Source organism: Spea bombifrons, chromosome 1 (assembly GCF_027358695.1).
Source record: "Spea bombifrons isolate aSpeBom1 chromosome 1, aSpeBom1.2.pri, whole genome shotgun sequence".
Classification (NCBI taxonomy): domain Eukaryota; kingdom Metazoa; phylum Chordata; class Amphibia; order Anura; family Pelobatidae; genus Spea; species Spea bombifrons.
In genome coordinates this window covers 12962812-12980337 of record NC_071087.1, presented here as the reverse complement: position 1 = coordinate 12980337, position 17526 = coordinate 12962812, and the positions used below count along the sequence as shown (strand labels likewise).

General features: G+C 38.5%; 2 protein-coding genes across 2 annotated transcripts in view; one reads left to right on the top strand and one right to left on the bottom strand.

The window, feature by feature from the left end:
• Positions 1-3432, bottom strand: part of ACOX3 (acyl-CoA oxidase 3, pristanoyl) — a 39775-nt gene extending 36343 nt beyond the window's left edge. Inside the window, exon 1 of the mRNA XM_053458236.1 lies at positions 3349-3432. The gene's annotated coding sequence lies outside the window, so the exon portion shown is untranslated. The remainder of the gene's footprint in view (positions 1-3348) is intronic.
• Positions 3433-3989: 557 nt separating this feature from the next.
• TRMT44 (tRNA methyltransferase 44 homolog) lies at positions 3990-17169 on the top strand. Its single transcript, XM_053458237.1, has 11 exons — positions 3990-4466; positions 6459-6576; positions 7332-7551; positions 9105-9173; positions 10052-10159; positions 10393-10464; positions 12367-12473; positions 14155-14338; positions 14825-15224; positions 15852-15968; positions 16757-17169. The coding sequence occupies exons 1-11, from the start codon at positions 4043-4045 to the stop codon at positions 16990-16992; spliced, it is 2055 nt and encodes a 684-aa protein (XP_053314212.1). The 5' UTR covers positions 3990-4042; the 3' UTR covers positions 16993-17169.
• The last annotated feature ends 357 nt before the right edge of the window (positions 17170-17526 follow it).

Below are 17526 nucleotides of genomic sequence, written 5' to 3'. Positions count from 1 at the left end.
TGTAAACAATAGTTTTTTGTTTTTTTTAGCTCTTACCTCCTATACACAACGTACGAGAGTTAAACTTTTCAATTTCTTGTAAGCTCGTGAGCAGAGCCCTCCTTACCTAATGCATCGTTTTATGACAGTTCTATGTTTGTCAGACCCCCTTGAATATATGTATTGTGAGAAGCATAATACGTTGGTGCTAAATAAAGAAATAAATAATATTACTCTGCATTATGAAAGGACAGAACTGGCAATGTTCTCCTGTAAGAGCTGAGCTAGCCTTGCCCAACAGTGCACAATGCCCGTCAGTAGCTGCAAAGGCCAATAAGGTATTGGCTTGTATAAAACGAGGTACTGATTCACGGGAGGAGGGTATCATTTGCCTCTTTATAAGTCAATGGCAAGAATTCACCCTGAACATGCAGTGGAACTCTGGACACCAGTCTTTAAAAGGACTAGAACTGTGGAACTAGAAAAGGTGCAAAGGAGAGCTACAAAATGACTAATGGGATTGGAAGATCTCAGTTATGAAGAAAGACTTTAAAAAAGTTGCGTCTATATCCTTTAGAAAAACAGCTTCTTAGAAGGGGATATTATAACATTGTATGAATATGTACTGGGCCAAAATAAAGAACTCTACAGTGACCCACTTAATAACAGAAATGTCTCACACTCTCTCGTCTTCCTACCTTCTCCGCTGACCGCTTCAGTGTACACGTCTATGTTCCTGCAGCACCGCTTCTTCATTTGCCTCCTTTCTTCGTTTGATTCTCCTCGGAATCGGCTCCCCCTAATAAGACCTCATGGAGTGTTTGCTCAAGGGGCAGAGCCTCTGCGCATACTCCCTCCAATTGGGGAGAAACAGGGAAGAGGTCGCCCACCTGGTGCGAGCCATGGTTCCGCCATTTCGCTAATGTACTGTGGGAGGCCTGGTCAATGAAGCTGATATCGAGGAGAAGCAGACAAATAAAGAAGACGGAAGAAGGTGAACAAGAGGAGAAGCAGAGCTGTGGGAAAGGAGACGGAGGAGACAGAAGCAGTCAACCAGAGAAGGTAGGGAGACATTGAAAGAGAGGGCGTTTCCGGGAGGCATGGACCTCTGTGTGCCAGTGTGGCACCCCCAAGAACAATAAAGGTATGGAATTGACTGCCATAAGAGGTGGTCCTATCAAATACAATAGATGTCTTCAAAAAGAGACTGGATATTTTTTTATTAAAGCACAACCTACAGGGCTATAAATGATGATAGAATAAAACATATTTTAATGCTTCTTGGTCCGATGAGAAATGCCTTTTGGTGTCAAGAAGGAATTTCCCCCCTAACGCAACATTGGAAAAATAGCTTAAAGGGGATTTCTTTTTGCCTTGTTTTTAATCAAAAGCATGAGGCATGGGTACACATACATGTACACAAATACATTAAATGTATTCTACTTTACATGCTTCATTGTGTTTATTTAAGAGACAATATAGATTAATTTTCAACAGAATATTATTTGCTGATACTGATATGTTGATAAACAGTTATGCAATATAAATTTCTGTGTTATCAGGTCAAAGCTTCAAAGTCCTTAATTTATGTCACTTTGCCCCATTGAGCTATTTAAATAAGTTAAAAAATAAAAAAAAATACAATATGACACTGCGCTGCTACTTCTGACAATCTAGAATTAATGCATAGAAATACACACAATCCACTTAATATACTAAATAAATCAAGGCAGCGACTTTTAGGTCAATTACCTGCATTACTTATCTGACATGCAGACAAATTGTCAGAAACTGTTGGCCTGTAAGTATTATTATTGCTGTTATTTGCTGTCAGAGAAAAGCTTTGCAAAACACACAAATACAATAACGGGGAGGAGGAATTCAGGGCAAAGGGACAATCCGGGCACCGCAGTGTTTGGAGGAATGCGGTTCAAACTTTCACCCTCACTACCTTACAGGTCATGATAAAAAGCACCTTATATTAAAGGGATACGCCAGCCTTACATGGACTCAATGCATATGACAGCTGAGCAGTCCTTTTAAAACTACCATGTGGTGCCAGTCACAAACATCCCCCCATCTGCAGAATGCCCCCCGTCCTCCTCCCTAAAGCTGTTTAATGAGACCACCTATGAGCATGTGCAGAAAGAGCTCCCACCGGGTTCAAAAGAAGTGCTCTCCTGCCACTGATTGGATGCTTCAAGCAGCCAATCAGCAGAATGAAATGCCATTTTGTTTTACATTTTAAAGAATGCATATTAAAGTACCCAAACACTTTAATATGCATTCTTAATTGGTGAGGGTGTCTGTGATATTATATTATTCCTTTAATGGCAGTGTCAATTTATGTGCTATGACTTACACAACATAAGTAACCAAATATAAAACGGATACCCTCTTTCCTAAACATGGGTTCCTTTTCCTTGAGCAACTGGGAGAGCATGTAGATTAGCACTGTCAAAAACATGGATTTATCTCATTTTGTTCCAATAAACTTCCTTTATCTGCAGACCCGGAGGTGGCCATTGTGGTCGGTCATGAGATAATTGGGGTGACTTTCCTGCTCAATCATCACACTGAGCTGATGCTTTATGGCAATGCTAATGCAGCCCTGTTTGTCCAATGAAACAGTTTCCTCCACAGACTTTTGTAAGTTACAGCGTCGGGGTGATTAAGACCGAGCCATTCTACTGCTTTCTACAAAGCCGTACAATTAAAGAGTTTTTGTCTTATTCAAATTACTAATAAGTAATTGCCTGAAACATTGTTTTAAACGAAAACAGCACAATATTTTTTAAAATTGTGTTTTTTTTTTAACATGATATTAGTAATATAAATTTTGTTTGAATCTTGTGGCTCAAAGATGGAATTTTAAAATCCTTTTCCTTTTTTGTTCACATTTATTAAACCAACTAGAACTATAGGTAAATAAGGAAGCTTTGGTACATAATTAGTGAATAATCTAAATATTGTATGTTTGTTTTTTATTTAAAGCCCAGGGACGCATAAATTTTCCTGCCAGCGGCGTATCTGTATACGGGGGTTATATGTTTCGTAGGCTGGCGTGATGTATAAGTTGGAGCCTTACAGGGTTACACGTCTTTATCGGAGGAGCCAGGGGAGTGCGGCCACAACTGCTGCAGAAACTCTTTGGCATAACCCCTTGAGCCGCTGTCTCACTGTATTCCCTAATCAAGATGTTATGCCTCAAAACCACACTTCTTTGGTTTAGTTATTTCAATAAATGGGGCCTTCTTCAGTGTCAGCCCAAGATCATAATATTGGCCTAATGTTTAACCCTTGGCCTGTATATTAAAATGTCCTCAAATCTAAAAAGGAGCTGCTGGGGTCAGAATTTCGCTCACTTACCCAGCTCACCGACAGCAGACACTGAACTGCAGCACAAGGTGCTCGGAGTAACAGAGTGACAGCCAGCACTGGGGCAGGAGTACAAGGGCTGAACTAAGGGAGGAGCCGGCTCCGCCATGTTTGTTTTGGGAAACAGGCCACAAACAATCATGGAAGTAAAAGTTACAGCGGACAGCTTATCTCATGCAGAATACTCTTTGCCTTGTGAGTTTAATATTTTACTTTATCCAGTACAGACTTAAAAAAATACGCAAGCCTGTAATATAAACCAGGTCGAGTCTGATCTGTTTACTGTTTATTATAGTTATTATTTGCATAATATATATAAGCATAAAGGCTGTTATGTAAATTTCAGTCAGCTGCATTATTTGTTTTCTCCGCAGTGCATTCACTTTCCGTATGCTTGCCCCAATCCATCATGGCTGTGTCGCTCACCTATACATCAAGCCGTTTCTATGGAGATGACAGTAAATTGTCGTAGAGATCTATACACTAGAGGAACCTCTGCAAATCCGACGAAGGCGACCATATTTCTGACGGAATATATCATCCAATTCTACATTCCTTTGCTTCATGAGCAATTACTTTTAACATTGGCGTCCTGTTCATTGTCTCCTTTCTAATGTTCTACCAACCACATAGTTGACGCTGCTTGGAACTATCCCGGGTGGCGTGCGCTTGATACTCTCTGTAGATGTCACAACTACGCGTCGCTTGCGTCATAGCCGTGCGCCCATTTGTCCCACGTTGGTGTGTTATGATGCCGGAATTGGGTGCTGTGAGTGTGAGGGATCCAAATTCTGTTCTTCCTGATGGGTTCTGGGCGGCCATAGCTGTCTGGCTGGAAAAACCACAGGTGCTTAACAAGAGGCTGTGTGGATCTAGCATCCAGGAGACATGGCAGGAAGGAGGATGTGAGCCGGAGGAGCTGAGGGGCCTGCTAGACCTTCTCTCCGCTCTGTCCTGTCCGGGGGAGGATGAGGAGATGGTCGATATGATAAGAGGCTACGGGGAGAGCGGAGCAGGCCTGGGCACCAGTATTATCCTGCGGACACTGATCCCAAAGGCGAACCCACACTATGCCTCAACTGCCCCCAAAAGAGAAGCAGTGATCCAAGGTACGCAGTCAGACCAATCTATATCTCTCTATAGGGATGGCAAGAGGAATTTTGGTGCAAAATGTGAATTCAGCGGGAAATTCCTTTGGTTGCTATGGTGATCACATCATATGCATTTTAATGTGCATTTTAGCCATCCCTTTTGTGGGCTCCACTTTGCAGATGCATAATCCTGGAAAATCAATGCATACCCAGTAGATGTGGATTACAAAACCCTATAACTGCTACCTAAACGCTTATCTCGGGGACCCAGATACACAGCGTAGCCGTATATTGCTTAGGTCACCCTTACGGATAAGTGCCCCAATGTCGGTGATGTAATTCTAACAAGGCTGTGTTGTTTACTGTGAAGATGAGTCATTGTTACGGCTTTTATTTTTAAACCCACCAAGACTTTCCTGCAATCTGTAGCCTCTCTGGATACCTGTAGTGGGGTACCTTAGGGTTTAACCCCCGTGAATATGGTCAGGATTTTAAAACATGCGCAGAAAGAAAAATCACTTGCCTAACAGGCATATAAATATAACATTGGTGTCCAAAGAGGGCTCTAAAGTGTCCGTCAGAGTCGCTTGGTCTCAGCCTGACCATTGTGTGTTTGGTATCTGTGATCTACATGCACTGACCTTAAATATTGGTGTTTTTATTGATATTTTTTATTTGCGCCATAAGATACTTTTGTGTTACACGGGTGAAAATATTTTATTCATATCCTTGCCGGAAGGGAGAAAATGTCCCAACAAATGTATTTACCTTTGGATGTTCCAGGAGCCGGTACTGATTCTAAATGGACACCTGCTTATCGTAAAGCAACCAGTTGTAAAATTCAATTTTCCTGATTTTTTTTTTTTTTTTTTATTTTATTTATTTATTTTATTTATTTAATTTTTTTTAGTGTGAATTTCAGGAAAATTGGAAAGATGTGCTAATTTTTTTATTTTTTATTTTTAGTCTAAATTCCCTTTGCACTTTGAGGCATGTTGTAGCTGAGATGTCCCTTTAAACTTCCACAATGTTGCCCTTGCAAATTACCCCCCATGGCTGTTCCCGGCTAGTTGCCGTGCAGAAGAAGTGATTAGCCACACGGGGCTGCAGCCACATGATACATGCCGTGTCGGTCATCAGTATAGAAGTGAGTGCTAGTCCAGGACTTCATCTCCATTAAGCTGGGAAGCTCTGCCCAGCGCAGTGGCACATTTTAGTTAGACTGATGAGGCTACCGTGTTTTTTGGGGAGTAAATGTAGCATTGAATTAACCCTTTTATGTTCATTAAAGGAAATATTTTGAAAGTGTTTTTTAAAATAAAATAAAAAAATAAAAAAAACTCGTACTTGATGTAGAATGTGAAACTTGGCTCCTCCTGTGTGGTCCGATGATTCTTGGCACTGATTGATCAAAAAAGTGTTCTTCCACAGGTCAGGTGTCATTGTAATGAGCTACGTTCATAGGTGTTTATCTTTTGGAAAGGTAAAAGGCTCCCTTACATACTAAAATTTTGGTTTATGTGGATTTTTTAATGCTACATTTCTGACTGATGGGGTGTTTTTAATAATGTTTACATTTATAAAATATTCCCCATTTTTCCACTAGTTTACTTTAATTACTTTAATATTTTTTTGTAATTTTAACTTTTTTTTTATTATTTTTTATTTAATAAGAAACTCTTCCTCTTCTTTCCTGTAGTCTTGAATTTCTAATTGCAATGTACGTGATCAACCAACAGGGGGCATCAGTGGGGAAGCCTGATTATACAATCGGGCATTCAAACAATACGAGTGCACTAACATCAAGCACGGCTTCGCTGCCACTGCAGCAACCCCAAGACGTGATTTCCTAAAGTGTTATTTATTTTATTTCTTTAACCCCTTACTTCTGCACAAAGATGTTTTGGTTTGTGCCCTTAAATAACAATTTTAACAAAATCCCTCTGATATATAATTTAGTTGTGTGGCTTGGAAATTTCTTTTAATATTTTTTTTTTTTATTTCTTTCAGATATCCCCAACAGGCGTGTGACATTTATACCTTTGGAAGGGCCAAACCAGGGACATTTGCAGGTGAAGAAAAATAACATTTATCAAATCCGTCTTGAACATGTCAAAGATGATGAATGGTGAGAACTGTAGAGCAAGAGGTTCCGGGCTGCATATATTAGCATTAATTCATACTCTTTATGATGTGGAGATCTGTTCGTATGTATTTTTCAGATGCCCCCCTCCCCATCAGACATACAGAAAGAACATGGGTATATCTTAAAGGACAAACACTTTTTTGTTACACATTTGGCCGTTCTATCTGAAGGTCCCGAAAGCTTATGTAAACCTTCCATCTTTTTATGTGTTGGCCAAATAAAAGGTATTAGCTAAAACAGAAATACTTGAGTTGGGTTAGAAAGCCACGTATATGATAAAATCTACAAGTAAAGCGTCCGTTACTAGGGCTTTATTATAGGGTAGAAACTATAGTGAAAAGCCAACTGTGGACATGCCTGGTGGGTCTGTGCCGTATTGGGCAGTCTACTTGGCCTGACAGTCGCTTGCTCTGTAGTTTTTACTTTACCGGGAGAATGGTGGATAAATGGAACGGCCTCCCAGTAGACATGGTGGATAAACATATACAGAGAGGCATAAAGCTAAGACAAGACAGGAACTGATTAAGATCTTAGTCCTTACATTAGGAAAAATGGGCAGAGTAGATGGGCTGAATGGTTTTCTCTGATGTTAAATTCTATGTTTCTGCTGCCTTAAGATCATATAAAACCCTTTGTTTGTGTTCTGTTCCTGAATCGGTCATTTTGTTCTTTGGAGAGAAAAAAAAAGCAATATTTCGCTCTCTAATTCATGGATTTTTTTTGTTTATCTCTTTAAGGTCTATCTCCCTCTTCGTGTTATATTCGGAAAGCTGGGATGCTGATGGAGTTGTATATCCTAAAGTTTCCTGGATGAAAAATGAGCTGCTTTCCCGGCTGACAAAGTGGTCCACAGAGGACAAGAAAAGTGAATTCAAAAGCACCCTCTCCCTCGTTTCCGTAGATAAATATAGCAAGCTTTATCAGAGCCTCAAGGAGAAGTACAAAGATATGGTGAAGGTACTTGCCAGTGCTATAACAATGCTTTCTAATGAGCATTTTCCCCGAAAAGGCATCAAAATGGAATTTTAAACAATTCCGTTTCCTAAAATGCCTGCTAATATGATTTATTTGGCACAATTATCCGGTATATATGTTATTCTCCTAATAATGGCACGACACAACGTATCGTTAAATAGTCTTGAATCTTTTTAATGCCGGTTTTCATACTTGGAAGCTCTTCGTAGTTTCACACCCCGGCGGCAGGAAACCAGTGATATTACAATCATGTGTATGGCTTTTCCAGACCCGTTCGCATCACCTATGTTATGGTATTTTAGAGAGAGATTCTATAATCTCTGGGGTTTATTAACTAAAATGTGAGTTAAGTCATTTGAATTTACCCTAGGGGGATTTCCAAAGGCAACATAGGGCCCTTATACACACTTATGTTCAGAATGCAGTACTGGCGCTTTGGATTTAACTATGCATTATGCAGGGCCAACTCTGCCCTGCTTGCAGGATAATGGGGCTGGCCCCTGCTACATAGTTCTAGTGTTTTAAACTTGAAATCAAACTCTGCAAGGAAAATTAGTTATTCTATCACTTTTTTATTTATTTTTATAGTATATATATATATATATATATTATTATTTTTATTACAGATTAACAGATGTAAAAAAAAAAAAAAAAAAAATGCAACTATTTTTATATTGGGTTCTATAGCAGGGCTTGGATACTATTCTGTTAACCGGTAGCTCTTTAGCTGTAGAACTAAATGCTCCCATCATTTTTTTAGGACACAGGGCTTTAGTCCAGATTATTTGGAGAGTTACCTTTTAGCTACCTAAAGGGTGGGTTGTCGTGAGAGTGTTGGTTTTCGCTCCGTCACTTCACTGTTTATTATGAAGGGCTGACATTAACTGGTGGCTCCAACCAAGAGGACACAGCTTTCCCTGCATCATGTATATTTCAGTGGATGATGAGAAGAAATAGCTATGATTTAACTATACCTTGTACGGGGCTGGCCAAGCTCTCCGGGTTGGACCTTCATAATGTATAGTGGAGTCGAATGCTTGCTTTGCAGGTGACGTTATTAGTGAGGTTTCGCCTACTTAGATATTTTTGTTTATTTGTTTTTCATGAATCGCTAGGCATAGTCGGCGCAGGCATAAGAAATAATGTAGGAAGAATTCTCCGAGTCCCCCCTGCTCTTTGTGTACACGAGAAAGAGGGGTTATTAAAACTAAAAGCATTAACTATTTGGCTCGATGTGTTTTCGGGTCGGGCAGCTGTATGGAGTGTGATTTCTTTAACCTTTTGTTTGCTGGGGGGGAGCATTGCTTTGAATGGTGTGAAATAAGCTGCGTGATAAATCACAGAGCCGGATGCTGGCAGTGAGAACTCGCATGTGGAACATTACAGAATGCTTTCCGCGTAAGCGTTTGCTTCAAAGTGTCTGGTTTAGCAATTTAGAAGCAATGACGCTTCGCGTGAAGGTTTCCTAATCCCCTCTGGTCTGTCTATGGAAAATGAATGCATGCTATATTAATAAATCCATCTTTGGTTTCAAGGTATGGCCTGAAGTGACGGATCCGGAGAAGTTTGTATACGAGGATGTGGCCATTGCTACATATTTATTGGTAATGCTATTTTTTTATACTTAAGATAGTGACTGATATATATTGAGCTGTATTGTTTTAAAATTAAACCTGCAAGCTAGATTTTTTTAATACACTGCTTTGTTTGATTTTTGTTAGTTGGTAGATCAGGTAAGGTTTTTTACTTTACAAGTAATGTAGCTGAATATGAAGCAGTCTGCCGATTATGTTTGCTGTAAAACGTCAAAACTTTATGAGCCCTTGGTTTTTGTCTTAAATCCGAAAGGCATGTGCTTATCCCGTGCTTGTATAAACTCCCTCGCTGTATTAACCTCTACTACTTCTGCTGGGAGGCTTCATCTACCACCTTCTCGGTAAAGTAAACTTTACATGACATATAAGCTTGTGACGTTTGTTTATCATGACGTAGACGGCCGTTAAAAAACCAGTTGCACCGATATTACACAAAGCCAGGGTTGGGTGATTTGCACATAGTGCACATGCTTGGCTTATTTGCAGATTTTTATTAACCCACGGGTAGGAAATTTGACCTGTAAAGTTACAATTTTTAAACAACAAATATGTGGGACTAATACATTAGAACAAATATTTCCCCCAACAGTGCCAGATCTGAAGATTTCTCCTAATGACTTTACTGAGGTTGTAGTAGATAAGTGGTAGGGGTTAATACAGTGAGGGCATTTAAACTTGCATGGGAAAGGCATAAAGTTATCCTGAATCTAAAACGAGACCAAGAGCCGATTAAGGTCTAAGTGTTTACAGCAGAAATAATGGACAGATTTCATGGATTATCTGTCATTAAATTCTATATAGAACACTTCCTTTGTTATCATTTTAGTTATTGAGCATATTATTTTAGCTACAATTTATGCAAACTGATCATATTTTAATTTTTTTAGGTTCTTTGGGAAGACGAAAGATTACAAAAAAATCTGAATGAAAAGCAGTCCTTTGTGGATTTGGGATGCGGGAATGGACTCCTGGTGCACATTTTGACCAATGAAGGGGTAGATAAACTCTATGTATATCTTGACTTGGTGTTGGTGTTTGGGGACAGAATTAGCCTGCATGTCACCTTCTGCTGTTTATTTAAAAAAAAACATTTTCATTATTTGGAAAAACATAAAAAAATGTACCAAATGTACCAACATGAATGAAAAACCTGTGGCATTTCCAACTAGTAACTAATGGTCGTTGCCTTGCATTATTTAGTTACTTATTTTATTCTGCACACTTATAGCATCGCGGTCGAGGCATTGATGTAAGAAGAAGAAAAATCTGGGATATGTATGGGCCAGAAACCATTCTGGAGGTATGTAAATGTGGGCTTCATTTTAAAGAAGTGATTTTGGTAAATGTGAACATTAAAGCAGAACTTGACATGACTGACTATGTTACAGTTTAAACAAAATTTCAGCACAAATTTTGAGCTCATACAGCCAAGAAACATTTGACAGTATATAAAAAGCAGTTCAGGTGCATCCAGTCTGCCCATGTTTTCCTACTGTAAAAAAAAAAAACAACCCAAAAGCTTTATTCAGTCTTTGGTCTTGCCAGCATAAAGGTAATCATTGAGGCAATACATATTTGAATTTCTTCAATTTGTTACCCTCTGCCTCTTCTGCTGGTAGACTGTTCCACGTATCTACTACTCCTTTACATTACAACTGAGCCCCATGGTCCTCTAGTTCTAGACTTTGGCCTCTTGTCACATGTCCTCCTTTTAATATAGGTCGTTCATGTACTTAGAAACATTTACATAAATAAAAGGGACTCTGATGTTTGATTTGCCATCATACTGACTAATAATAATAATAGAATATCTCGGTCTTAATCACCCAGGCGCACATTCTGACTAATCAGTTTCTGTGTAGTAACAGACTTCATTAGAACTGCTGTAAAGAATCAGCTAAGTGTGGTGATTGAGCAGGGAAAGTCTCACAAAATCACGTGACTAAAAACAATGGCCGCCTCCATGTCTGCAGATAAAGGAAGTTAAGTGGAACAAAACAAGATAAGACCAGTTTTGTCAGTTCCAACCTACACTACTGCATACTGCGCTAAGCTTTATGGTCAAGCAGAAAAATATTTTTTCCCCCATGGTACTTCTCCTTTAACCCCCTTGATGACAGTTGACATGCCAGCCACGTCACTGAAATGCATCTCCTTGTCAATGGTTAACATTGTGGGGTTAAAGGAGCATAGAAAGTGATCAACAATCGCTTTCTTCGCTCAGCTGGTGTTGCTGCAATTCCTCAATATCGAGACATCTGTTACCTTCACCAAATCATCTTTAACTCCTTGTCATACTGCATGCAGTAAACAATAGAATGGATCGATCTAAATCGCCCAGCAGGACTGAAAACTCATGAAGCTATGGAGAAAAGATAAATATAACTTCATTGCAATTACTCTGTGTGTTGTTTGTGCAGGGAAAGTCACTTATATATCACACAGCCTACAGCTCTGCATATGCAGTTCTACAGTTCTTTTCAAAAATTCAGGCATTAATGAGTTAAAAAAATGAGCATTTGAAATACCCTGAAGTGTCTAGTTTTCAGAAATGTAAGGTAAATTGAATTGACTGGGTTTAAAGGTGTCCTAAAGAGGACATGGGCGCAGACTGACCAAAGTCAAAAATACAGTTCTACAGTTCTTCCCAAAAATCCTGGCATTAAAGAGTTAAAAAAAAAAATATTCCATCGCAATTACTCTGTGTGTAGTTTGTACGGGGAAAGCCACTCAGTCTACAGTTCTGCATATAAAGGCAGTTTATTGGGAAACAAATGAAATAAATGGACTTCTCTTCGATGCTAAACTGCATTACCGTATGCACCACTCTACTTAATGGCCAAAGAAATATTTTTTGTGGGACCTAACCTTTAAAAATTTTGAAGGGATCAGTAAAGCAAACTGTTTAGGGGCATTTTGGTCTAAAAATGTTTACCAAAGAATACACTTCTTCGGATTACAGTTGCTTGTCCTTTGAAGAATTCAGTGAGGTCTTAAAACTACTTTTGGGTTCTTTGCTTTGTGTTGTTTGCCTTATTTTCATTTAGTAAAATCACAAAGATAATGTATTGTACAGTTATTTCTTACATAATATACTTTTCAAAGGGACTTTCCCTTTATTGTTCTGTCAATATATAGCCCTCTTTCAGAGAATATTTAAAAAATGCATACATATTCTTTTTTTTTTTTCTCTTTTTCTAAGGAATGTGCCATAATTCCCAGTGATGAATATTTATTTCCAGACACTGACTGGATAATTGGTAACCATTCGGATGAACTTACTCCGTGGCTTCCAGTCATTGCTTCTCGGTAAGAAGAAAATGAATATATTAAGGCAGAACGTGTGTCAGAAATTAATTGCGTTTTATGCACCATATTCGTGGCCTTCAATTTCCCCTTCATTTATTTTAATTGTTGGTGAACCGGAGTTGGCTGGTGCCGAGATGCAGCTGTTGTGTAGAGAATCTCTTTTGTCTGTCGGATCAGAACAGAACAAACCGTTCCCACTCGGTTGCAGCAGGGGTCACTGAAGACATCAACAGAAGGGCTGATGAGGGGTAGATACCCAGGAGGACCATGCTGAGATCTCCGATTACCACCCCCCTAGTGGCTGATCACAAACATTGCAATCAGAAATGCAGGGCTATGGAGCCTTATTTCCTGATTTACAGTGTGATCCCATACAGGGGAGATCACAGCGAGAAGAGGAGGAAATTGAGTTTGTCCTTCCACCTAAAAAAAAAAAAAAAAAAAAAAAAAAAAAAAACTATGAAAACTAAAATAAATGATGTCTGTGGTGATGTTGTGATATCATCATGGGCTACCATCTTGTTGAAGGAGAGATCTAAATACCCCTCCCCCACAGGGAGTATATAGTCAAAACATTGTTTAAAAAAATAAACCATTGAGAAAATGAAGAAAATCTGAAAAGTGTATAATTGCCCAAAAATCCCAGTAGAAACGTGCCCCCTTAATAGATATTGTGAGCGAGCAGCTAACATTCTCAATTCAGTCTACTTTTATAATCAGACAGTCCTAGACCCCGGTGAAAACACAGTAACAGAGATTATTCTGCATGTTACTGCTGATGGCTTAGCATGGACACATGGCAAACTGCCACTTTATAACTTTTAGCTATGTATTATTTAGCTTCTACAATATTTAACAATACATGTTGTTTTATTTATTTATGCGTCAACAGCCTTGCTTGTGCATGAAAGCTATTCTTGCATCGTGCGCCTTAAGCCAGCTCCTGCCTAAAAATCAGAACAGTTTGGCATTGGTGAATGTACTTTTTGTAGAACGTTTTGTTTCTTTATAAATGTATCTGATGGCAGCATTGTATTGCTCATAACGTTGCCATGATGGAATGCATAGTGTATTACATTAGCAAGGCTTATCTGTTAAAACCAAGGAACGACATCTAGTGTAGGCTGGAAGAAAAATGCCAGCGATTGCAGATAGAAACAAAATTCATAAAATAGTTTAACAAAGTACAGGAGGGAAGTAAATATAATAGGAAGAGAATTGCCAGGGCAAGAAATCCAACAAAGTTCCCCTCATTCCTCTTGACGGCTGTCTCTGTTTACCCTTTTCTCACTCTCCCCATCTCACCACGGCTGCCCCGATCCCACCTATCCCTACCCTTAAGCCTACACCAGTAGTAGTAGGATTTTGGGAGAACCTCCCTTGCTATATATATATATATATATATATATATATATATATATATATATATATATATATATATATATATATATATATATATATATATATATATATATATATATATATATATATATATATATATATATATATATATATATATGTGTATATGTGTATATGTGTGTATATATATATATATATATATATATATATATATATGTATGTGTGTGTGTATATGTATATATATATTTATAATATGTGTCATTTTTGTACTTTTCTATGTCGTAACACAGTAATTTTTTCTCCTTTCTTTCCTCTGCTTCAGCTCGTCATACAGCTGCTGTTACTTTGTACTGCCGTGCTGCTTCTTCAGCTTCTATGGAAAATACAACAGGAAATCGAGTAAGAAAACACAATACAGGGAATATCTTGATTTTGTAACTGAAGTTGGCCATCGCTGTGGGTTTAACGTAGAAGAAGATTGTCTCAGGATTCCGTCTACCAAAAGGGTATTTTGGAAGTTATTTTTTTTTATTTATTAATGTATTTTGGCACTTGTTTCAGCAATAAATAAAATAAAAAATGAATAAACTTATTAAATTTTTTTAGGCGTTATTTTATTGTATAATCTTATGGAGGTTCTGGTCATTTCACTTATCCCGAAATGTCGGTAGTGACCAGGCTTCTGAAAAAAAATACTTGGTATGTTTATTAAAGGAAACATTTTTCAGTGCTTTTAGTGGATTTTGGAGAATAGTGAGGCACATTCAGTAGACCATAAAATCAATAATATGATTGCTTTGTGGTGACCAGCATATGATAATTAAGAAGGAGCTTTCAGTTTAGGTGCCATTAATTAAGAATATAAATACTTTCTCGGGATATGTGTGTTCTCTGTTCCCAAACGTAAAGCATAAAACTAGATACATCTGCCGCTTCTGCACTTTACTCAATTTGTAATGGGATTCCCCTTCTTCTTGGTATCGTTACTGTAGGTGTGTCTGATTGGAAAGTCTAGAACATACTTGGCATCTCAAGAAGGAATAATTGATCAAGAGAGAAAACAATATATAAAGAGCCACTTTGAAGACAACAAAGGATCTTCTTACAAAGCTTCTCCGTGTCATCTGGAAACCAAAGGAAATTGTAATGGTCTTGTAGACCATGCTGATGAAAGTTCTACTACTTCTACTGCTGCCCGAGTGCATCTGGAGCCAGAAAATGGAGTTTGGCTATCTGGTTTCCAGCCCCGCGAAAAAGTAGAACCCGTCCGGAACTGTGCCCTTCTCCCGAGGACTTTCATAGACAAAGTAGTTTTGCAAGTAGCAAATTTATTGCTCAACTCTGATGCAGAAGAAAAGACTGAAAATATTGTTGATGCGTGGAATAGAGGAGGTAAGGGTTCTCGTTGGTGAATTAATTGTATATGATTGTTTGCCAGGACGCCCCCACCTTTTCTTTTAAGTAGCAAGTGCTGCTTTACTGTAATCTGTTAACATTTCTATGCAATCTTTAGATTATGAAGTGATTTTTTATTTTATTGTTGCCGTGACAATAAACTTTAAATTTCTACTTTGTGCACCTTATGAATGTACCACGAGTACATATCCACTCATGTTGTAAAACAAATGCTTCTTAGAAGTAGTATTTCTATCTAATCTATAACTATTGAATAGCAGAATACCACACCTCCTTATTAAGTCAAAGGCTATAATAAAAATCCTTTATTTTCTTTTTATTATGTATGAGTATTTTAATCTTTAGACAGCCTTTTATGTATTCATGTTAAGGTTGGTTTTGTAGATGACTAATTTCGAATACAAAAAAGTTACTCTACAATTATGTAGATCTGGTGTTTTCTGCTGGTTAAATTAGCGCCTGGATGTGGTTGAAAGCAGCTGGAAATAATAGGTTAATAATAAAACGCGTAGCAGCAGATCATGGTTACTTTTATTTCTTCGCTGACAGAGAATGTCCTATTCTTCCAGGTCTCATTCTGACCGGTTTTTGTATCTTTTACAGGATGTGTTACGTTAATGGAGGTAGCTGAACATTTGGACAAAGAAACCTTGCAAAGGTTAAAAAATGAATGCGGGGGTTTACAGACTTTGCTAAGGAACAACCATCAAGTATTTGAAGGTGATTATTGACTGTAATAGTGTGATACAGTTTGTGATATTAGAAAGCTTTGTGTTATGTGTGACAACATGGATTTCATAGACTACAGGTCTTCGTGGTTGTAAGATCGTTACGGTTGGCTTTTACCAATTCAAGCGGTTGTTTTCTCACAATGGCAGAACTGGAGCACGGCCTCTGCTCTCTGTTGCATGTACTTAGAATAAACATCATTGCAATCACTTTGAATTATAAAAGCAGGATAGAACAACAAGCCAGCACTGGCATTGGCTCGTGGTGAGTGTATTCGGCATGCACACGGGTAAGCAGGCTAGCAGATAGCAGCAGCAGAAAGGGGCCGATCCAGAGCCAGCTATAAGGAGGGGAACTCGCACTAACACGTGCACACACAGCCAGACAACACATATATTCACACAAACGAATCATGACACACATACTCACACTAATACAGCCAGACGCATTACCGCACATGCACACCGACACCAACTCCTTTACACTGGTGAAGCTTTGGGTAGCCTGAGCTGCTGAGCTACTACCCCGGGTTATGTAACGCAACCTTACTTGACCCCACCACCTTCAAACGTACTTGGGACTTACCTCACGAAAACCGCCCCCCCCCACGATGGCCCATACCAGCAGACCGTATCACAAACTACTTTGTACTTTGTTCTCAGGGACCAATAAAAAATACGGTTTTTGGTCCTGTAATAATTATATAGTCTCATGGTCATTATCTTCAACTTTTGACAACATTTTTTGATTTTTTTTTTTTTTTTTTTTTTTTTTTTTAGTGAGGAATGCAAAGGTTTCCATTCGCGACTGGAGGCAAGAAGCAAAAACAGCCACTAGTCAGCGGAGAGCAGAAGCCAAAAGAATTCTCCCCGCTGATGTTTTGAAAACGCGGTTATGTTGGTTTTACGTAAACCACCCCAGCGGCTGTCCTCGCGTGGCGGATTCTTGTCCTTACGCTCACGGGAGTGAAGAGCTCCGACCCAGTTCCATTACAAAAAAACATCGCCACAAATAACATTTTCTGATTTATTTATTCTTATGTATCTGTTTAGCAAAGCAAGGCTTTTGTTCTAAATGATTTGGCATTTAATTCTGACCTTCTTTAATTAAATATCCTGACTCAGAATGTGAGTCAGAGAAACTAAATAACTTGTGTGAACCGTTTCACTAATTAAACTACACATTTACTTAATTCTCTGTTAATAGTATTGTCTTTCAAATGCAAAGACAATCTCATTGAAAGTGATTTTAATATTGTAGCGGGAATCGTGTATTTACATACGCGTATGCGTATACACAGAGTGGCAATATATTTATATTAAATTTAATATAATTAGAGGAGCCTTTTTTGTTGGTGCATCTGTCCATAGATGGCATATCGAGAGAATACACTGATGAGAATATTTGGATATGAAAAAGAGACCCTAATGGGGTTGAAAAGGTTGATGATCTACTGTCTCTCTGTATTAGCTGTGGTATCAGGAGCATTCACAGGGAATAAGTTGGCAAAACGCAGATAATGAAACCAAGCTGCTTAAGAGTTAAAGAA

Bases quoted from the DNA above. Each gene is read 5' to 3' on its own strand.
- TRMT44 (XM_053458237.1), top strand. From the start codon at position 4,043: ATGTCACAACTACGCGTCGCTTGCGTCATAGCCGTGCGCCCATTTGTC. The intron at 10,160-10,392 runs GTAGATAAACTC...GCACACTTATAG, and splicing joins ACATTTTGACCAATGAAGGG to CATCGCGGTCGAGGCATTGA. The intron at 15,225-15,851 runs GTAAGGGTTCTC...TATCTTTTACAG, and splicing joins TGATGCGTGGAATAGAGGAG to GATGTGTTACGTTAATGGAG.